This window comes from Mandrillus leucophaeus, unplaced genomic scaffold (assembly GCF_000951045.1).
Source record: "Mandrillus leucophaeus isolate KB7577 unplaced genomic scaffold, Mleu.le_1.0 Scaffold108, whole genome shotgun sequence".
In the NCBI taxonomy this organism is placed as follows: domain Eukaryota; kingdom Metazoa; phylum Chordata; class Mammalia; order Primates; family Cercopithecidae; genus Mandrillus; species Mandrillus leucophaeus.
This window is the reverse complement of record NW_012098987.1, coordinates 3,089,637-3,097,576: the sequence shown is the minus strand read 5'-3', so window position 1 is coordinate 3,097,576 and position 7,940 is coordinate 3,089,637. Positions and strand designations below refer to the sequence as shown.

At 33.6% G+C, this 7,940-nt stretch overlaps 1 protein-coding gene across 1 annotated transcript in view; it reads right to left on the bottom strand.

Moving 5' to 3' along the window:
• The window catches only part of UNC13C (unc-13 homolog C (C. elegans)), a 690,296-nt gene that overhangs the window by 327,206 nt on the left and 355,150 nt on the right, over positions 1-7,940 (bottom strand). Inside the window, exons 15-16 of the mRNA XM_011986478.1 lie at positions 6,358-6,447; positions 1,707-1,835 (exon numbers count right to left, since the gene is read on the bottom strand). Of these exons, the coding sequence (XP_011841868.1) occupies positions 1,707-1,835; positions 6,358-6,447 (219 nt within the window). The remainder of the gene's footprint in view (positions 1-1,706; positions 1,836-6,357; positions 6,448-7,940) is intronic.

Here is a 7,940-nt window from a genome sequence, read left to right as displayed (position 1 = left end):
GACTAATATCCAGAATCTACAAGAAACTCAAGCAAATTAGTAAGAAAAAATTATTATCAGAAAGTGGGTGAAGGACATGAATAGACAATTCTCAAAAGAAGATATACAAATAACCAACAAATACATGAAAAAATGCTCAACATCACTAATGATCAGGGAAATACAAATCAAAACCACAATGCAATACCGCATTACTACTGGAAGAATGGCCATAGTAAAACGTTAAAAAAAAAAAAAAAAAAGATGTTGTCTTGGATGCAGTGAAAAGGGAATACTTCTACATTGCTAATGGAATGTAAACTAGTACAACCACTTTGGGAAACAGTGTGGAGATCCCTTAGAGAACTAAGAGTAGAACTACGATTTAATCCAGAAAACTCACTACTGGGTATCTACCCAGAGGAAAAGAAGTCCATGCACAAAAAATATACTTGCACATGCAGGTTTATACCAGCACAATTTACAATTCCAAAAATATGGAATCAGCCTAAATGCCCATAAATCAATGAGTGAATAAAGAAACTATGATATCTATATCTATATCTATATCTCCACATAATGGAATACTACTACTCAGCCATAAAAAGGAATGAACTAATGGCATTCACAGGAATCTAGATGGAACTGAAGACTATTATTCTAAGTGAAGTAATTCAGGAATAGAAAGCCAGACATTGTATGTTCTCACTGATAAGTGGGAGCTAAGCTATGAGGACGCAAAGGCATAAGAATGATACAATGGACTTTGAGGACTCTGGAGAAAGGGTTGGAGGGGTGTGAGGGATAAAAGACTACAAATTGGGTTCAGTGTATACTGCTTGGGTGATGGGTGCACTGAAATCACCACTAAGGAACTTACTTACGTAACCAAATACCACTTGTTCCCCAAAAAACTATGGAAATAAAAATTTAAAATAATAAAATAATAATAATAGCCATTACTACTGGTGTGAGATTGTATCTCATTGTGGTTTTGATTTAAATTGTGTTTTTGAAATATTTCTTAATAAATTAACACATAGGCCAGGCGTGGTGACTCATGCCTGTAATCCCAGCACTTTGGGAGGCCGAGGCAGGCGCATCACCTGAGGTCAGAAGTTCGAGACCAGCCTGGCTAACATGGAGAAACCCCGTCTCTACTAAAAATAAAAAAAAAAAAAAAATAACTGGGCATGGTGGCTCATGTCTGTAATCCCAGCAACTGGGGAGCCTGAGGCAGAAGAACTGCTTGAACCCAGGAAGCAGAAGTTGCAGTGAGCTGAGATTGTGCCACTGCACTCCAGCCTGGGTGACAGAGTGAGACTCCTTCTCAAAAAATAAATAAATGAAATAAAATGATATGGGAGGCAGTGTGAGTTAGGGGAAGAACATAGAAACGGGAGTTGGAATCCTAATGTGTAGTCCCAAATCTTCCACCTACCCACTGTGTGACCTTGAGAAAATCTCTTCATTCTTCTGAAACTGATTCTTCAGCTAAAACCTTAAACAATATGTGCCTTTACTACACAAAGTTATTGTAAGGAGTGAATTAGTTCATGTATGAGAAGGTGATATTCAAATGTGAAGAAAAGATATGGAAATTTTCAAATTTGCAGTTAATATGAAATTAAATGAACATACTTTTCTATTTACTCTCATGCTAAATGTATTGAAACAGATATTAGAAACAAAAGTGAGGATTATAAAAGACATACATATTTTCTTACCGGGTCTATTAGCTGGGAGTAGAGTTCATGGCAATTGTCAAAAATATACTTGTATGTAGAATCCAGGCAAGCCCTTACACAGTCTTTCACCACCATGCTTGCTTTTGGGGGGCTTTGCAGCTCCAGAACCTGACAGACAAAGACAGACACTTATTTTCTCAAATGCAACAATAACACATTGTAATCTAGTATAAACTACTCAAATATGTATTCCATAAAGACTTTTAGTTGCTTTTTCTATGTTCAGTAAATGTCTTCTTACCATGTGGTTTTAAATGTGTAAACATTACAACTTTCTGATATAAAAACTTATTGAAAATGATGATGGTTATAAACACTCAAATAAAAACACTTAATGTGACCAGTTAATAGTGTTCATGCATTCTTTGATTTCATTCCATTCCATCACTCAACAAATATTTATCGCTTTCTATATGCCAGATAATGGTGATACAGCAATGAACGATAGAAATAAAAATCCCTTTCCTCATGGGCTTAAGTTCAAGTAGATAATAAACAAAATAAATATATAAGATATATTACATGATGATGCATGTTGAAACGTAAAACAGAAGAAGGATAGGAAGTGTTTCAATGGAATAGAACTAATACAATAAACAGCAATGGTAAACGAAGATGTAGGGTGAGAACAAGGGGAAACTACATATAGACGATTATAAGAATCTTAGCTTTTAGTGAGGTGGGAAGGAATTGGATAGTTTAAGCATAAGAGCAAAATGGCCTAATTTTAGCAAAATAACTATTTTTATAAGGCTCCCTTATGCTGCCTTAAAGTGGGCTATGAAAAAAATAGAAAGACCAATTATGAGAATAATGTTAAAATTTAGTCTAGAGAAGATGATGCTTGATCAAGGTGGTAGGATTATAAATTATTAGAAGAAATCATATTCCGGTAAATTTTAGAAAAAAAGAGTGAACAGGATTTCCTGACAGACTGGATGACTTGTGTGAGAACTGACTCCAGTTGTCCCCAGTATTTTAGCCTGAGCAACTGTTATAAGGGAGGTGACTTCAATTTAAATGGGAAAAACTGTGGATGGGAGCTCAGGAGCTCAATTCTGAACAGTTTAAGAAGCCTACTAGGCATATACATGAATTTCAAGAAGGTATTTGGAAAAATGAATCTACAGTTGTGGAAAAGTTCTGGTTAGAGATATAAATTTGGAAATTATTATCTTACAGGAGAATGTAAAGAAACAACACTGGTTGAGTATGGATAGTGAAGAGAAGAGGTCCAAGAAATAAATCCGGTTAAATCTTACATAATTCTAAATCTGTGACAACAGACAAATGAGAAAGAATAAAGCAGTAGAGAGCCCCCGCCCACCCCCACAAGAACTAATGGTATAGGAGGGAAATATAACATGCGATGTTGACAAATTATTTTTGGGAAGTGAGAGAGTAAAAGTCTGATTGCAGTGTGGTCAAAAACCAAGGACAGAGTTGAAGTTTTAATATTGTTAAAATGTCAGTTCTCTCCAGATTGATCTATAGATGAAATGAAATCTCAGTTAAAATCCTAGAAAGAATGATAATCACCTATACAACTGTGAAAAATAAAGAAACGAGGTGGGATGCACATTATCTTTTTTTTTATGATTTGCTATGAGGTCACAGTAATCAAGATAGGATGGTAGTGGTGGATGTACAAACAACTGAACAGTATAGAGAGTTCAGAAATAGATCCATACATATATGGTCAATTTAATTTTTTATAATAATACCAAAAACAATTTAATGGAGAAAGGAAAATCTTTCTAATAAATGCTGCTGGAACTCTTAAACATAAATATGTAAAATGTTATCCTTGATTCACACCTTCTACCTTATACCAAACAAAAACAACGACCAAAAAAATCCCCAAAATTCTAAATAAAACATATGCCCAAATATAAAAGGTAAAACCAATCTTTCAGAAGAAACACACCAAAAAACCTCTTTGTGATGTTGGTTTAACCAAGAGCATTATCCATAATTAGAAAAAAAAAAAATGATAAGAGTAGACCAAAATTTAAAACTTGCTATATAATATATTTTTAAGACAATTAAAAGACAAGGCACAAACAATGCAAAAATAATAGCAAATCACATATCTGCCAAAAAAAAAATGTATCCAAAACATATAAAAACTCTCAAAACTCAAGACTATTGTATTCTTGAAAAATGCAAGAAAGTAGATTTTAAATATTCTCCTCACAAAAATGATAACTTTGTGAGGTAATGCATATGTTAATTAGCTAGATTTAGCCATCCTGCAATGTATATATATTTTAAAACAATATGTTGTACACAATAAATACATGCAATTTGATCTATCAATTTAAAATAATTAAAATTAAATTGCCCTTAATAGTAAGAAAGCCAGCTAACAAATATGGGTAAAAATTTCAACATTCTTCACAAAAGAAGATATTCAGATAGCAAGTCAATCCCCCAAAATTCTCAATATTATTAATTTGTAGACAAATGAAATTAATACATTAAGATAATGCAACATCACTTCTACTAGAATACATACATACATACATACATACATACATACATAACATGGAAAATCCCAAGAGTTTTGCTAGAGGATGTAGAAGAATTGGGACTCTCACACGCTGCTGCTGAGGATTTAACCCAAGGAACATAAAAATGTATGTTTACAACTATAATCCCACGCTTATTTAAAATAGTTTTATTTGTAATAAACCAAAATTGGAAATAACTCAGATATCTGTCAGTGAGGGAATGGATAAATTGGTAGTACATATATAACAAAGAATTACTACTTAGCAATTAACAGTAGCGGATTGTTGATACACTCAACACCAATGAATCTCTGTTGTGTTATGGTACATTGTGTACAATTTCATTTACATGATGTTCTAGGAAAGGCAAAGCTACAGGCAAAGAACAAATCAGTGGTTACCAGCATGTGGGAGAAGGGTTGACAACAATGGTGTAGCACAAGGGAATTGTGTAGGCTCATGGAACTGTTCTATATCTTATTGCTCTGGTGGTTATATAACTACACATTTATCAAAACTAATAGGACTGTGCAACAAAAGAGTGATTTTTACTCTCTGCAATGAGAAAAAAGGATAAAAGGAGAAGAAAATTTGTTCAAAGGATAATATGAGGAAATTAACTGGAAGGAAATGTATGGATGACTATTTCAAGCAGTTTTGCTATTAAGGGAAATGAACTGGGGTAGTAGCTATAGAAGAAAGTGAAACCAAGTGGTATTTTGAAGACTGTAAAATCAATAGCACGTACATAGGGGAAAGCTGACAATTCAGGAAAATGGAGAGGATTGTTGGACCAGTATTTTAGTGCACAAGAGAAGACAAAATCAATTGCACAAGTAGAAGAGACCACATTTTCTAAGAAAACAGATGGCTCATCAATAGTAAAAAAGAAAGAATATGTGGACACATACAAGGAAGTACCTACTGGGGTAGGTGGTGAGAGTGTGTGATTGGAGCTTGAGGATGCTCCTCTTTCTTTCCTCCTATTTTTTTTTCATTGAAATAGGAAGCGAAGTCATCAGCTGGTAGTGAGGGTTGGGGAAGAGTAGTTACAAGTTTAAGGAGATAGTGTTTTTAATCAAGGAGGCATGGCAGATGGGTAGCACTGTGCTGGCACGCCCCACCCTCACTCCCATTCCTCACTCCTCAGTGTCAATGGCAGATGTCACTTGTCAATCTAAGTCAACTTGATTGGGTCTCACCACCATTATTTGCACATTGTTCCAGTAGCTACTGACAGTAGATTAGAATTGATGTAAATTCTATTTATCCCAGTCACCTAGTTAGCCTGATTTTAAACCAAATGAATTTTAATTCAACTTTAAAGAATCTAAATGAGCACTGATATAGTATGGTTTCCCTTCGTGTCTCTCTTTCATTACAAAATGCCACTTTTAGAGGTTCTAGTGAAAAAAATTATGGGCAAATGCAAAGAAAAAAAATTGTCTCTATTTAGGAATTTTCTGAATAAGCATCGTAATACTCTCTTTCAAAGAGCATATATTTTAGCCCATAGCCTGGCAAGTAGTTTCTGAAAATGCTTTACATAAGTTGCACTGCAGGCCAGAACTATGACTGCAGAGAACTTGCAATTAAAGCAGAAATGATATATCTAAGAAATGCCTGGTTTGTAGAGCCTAGCCAATGATACCAATAGATAGGTGATCAAATATATTCCTACACAGACATTCCTAGTGCTGAAAATGGAAGTTGCCACAATTGTGGTAAACTTAAAAGAGTCAGCCACTTTCTTGTAGCAAAAAAGTCAACAAAACATCTAAGTTAAAACTAAAATTAGAAGTGAACTCCATTTCCATTTAACATTCTTTGGAAATTTTTTAAGTGCCACATCCACTTACTAGAGAGCTTTATCTAAGATAGATTTAACTGAGAACTAAATTAGAGCCAAATGTATCAGAGTATTTTAAATGTCTAGGATAATCTCTTCTTCACTATACCTTATATTGGAAGATTCATTGAGTTCAGGCAAAGATAGTACAGCTTAATCGATGGGGTTGACACAGTACTTGATCAAGAGGAGGGTAAAGCAAGACTTTACCAGGGGATGAATGTATTCTATGTCACACCAAAACAGTGACAGAAATAAAATGAGATACCTTCATCCTAAAAAAGGTGATACTTGTTAACAGGTCAACAGTTGATTTCAGGTCTTGCAGTCTTTCAGTATTGCTTGCAGGAAAGTTTTCCTGGTTAATCAGGAAACAGAAAATGGATAAGGTCGTCAGTAGTAAATCTCCAGTGGGAAAATAAACTAAAATTAGCTTCTCATAAAAGAAAATGGAAAGTAAACTGTATATAATTTTAAAAATACCCCTAAAGTATTCTTAAAACATTTTTATCATAAAACATTATGGAATATAAACAATTTGGAAATATTATATTTTTATACTTTTGGAAAGCTGCACTCTTCTATTTATAGTTACAATGCAATAAATGCAAAACAATATCATTATTAAAATGTTATGATGTTATTAATGCTTGCTTCTAAAATAGTCTTGCTACTAAAAGGAAGAAGTGTAGCATACATAGGAAAAATTTTTCATGATTTTCTCAAGATAAGTATTTTTATAAAAAATACTTCAGAAATTATACATGTGCTGCATTCACTTTTAGTCACAAAAAACTTTAAAAGTTAAAAAAATAAGTTTGCATCATATAGTCTTTCCTGAAACACTATGGATTTTAACAAAAGGTTTCTTTTAGCAAGGTTTGATGAGAAGTATCATTTGAAAATACAGATGTTCATAATTTGAAGGAATGAAAAGTTATAATTATGAAATGTTTGAACTAAGAAAGAATTTTTACTTTGGTCAATTTCACATATTAACATGCTTTTCTAAAGAGCCATTAGGAAACCCACAGCTAATTACGAGATATTCATGAACTTGAACAGGGTTAGTGTGCCTATGATGAGGTGACTTCAGGCCCTTGTTGCCCCCAAATATCTCTCCCAATAGCTTAATGGTTGTCCTCTTCTCATTATGTTGGCCCCAGACCCAACATGAAATAACCAATATGAAATAATACCAAATTTAATATAACTTCCATAAGTATGCAATTAAAGTATCTGTCAATAAGAGACTAATAAAAAATGAATGCATGGGAGATAGATAAGTTCAAATAAGAAAAGATGTATAGGATAAATTGTTAAAGAATGTAAGATATAAGAGCATGTATTAGTTATCATCATAGACATTTTGTAACTAAAATTTGTAACTAAATTTTTGTAACTATTTTGTAACTAAAATTATATGTGTGTATATTTATCACATATATACATGAATATATTTGTGGTATGTGTATGTGTTTCCCCAGGAGGTGATATGTAGAATTGTTGACAATGAATTCTGTACAACTTTGCAAGAGCACATGGTACTCTTGGTACCCTAATCCAGGAGGAAAGAGAATGAAGCAGTAAATTAAGTAGGAAGCTCAGAAATTGAGGAAGTATCAGCGGAATATTTCACTAACAAACGATGAGCTTTCAGAATGAGGACTGGGCCATAGTCTACTTCATGAATTAGCTGAGGGTCAGTGAATCTGATGGCTATTTTAGAAATTACAAAATTAAAGCTGCATGTGCGCACACACACACACACAGAGTATTGTTGTAGCCTACGTAGGGTAAAGAATCTGAACAACAAAGGAGACCTAATGGATTATTTCTAAGGGTGACAGC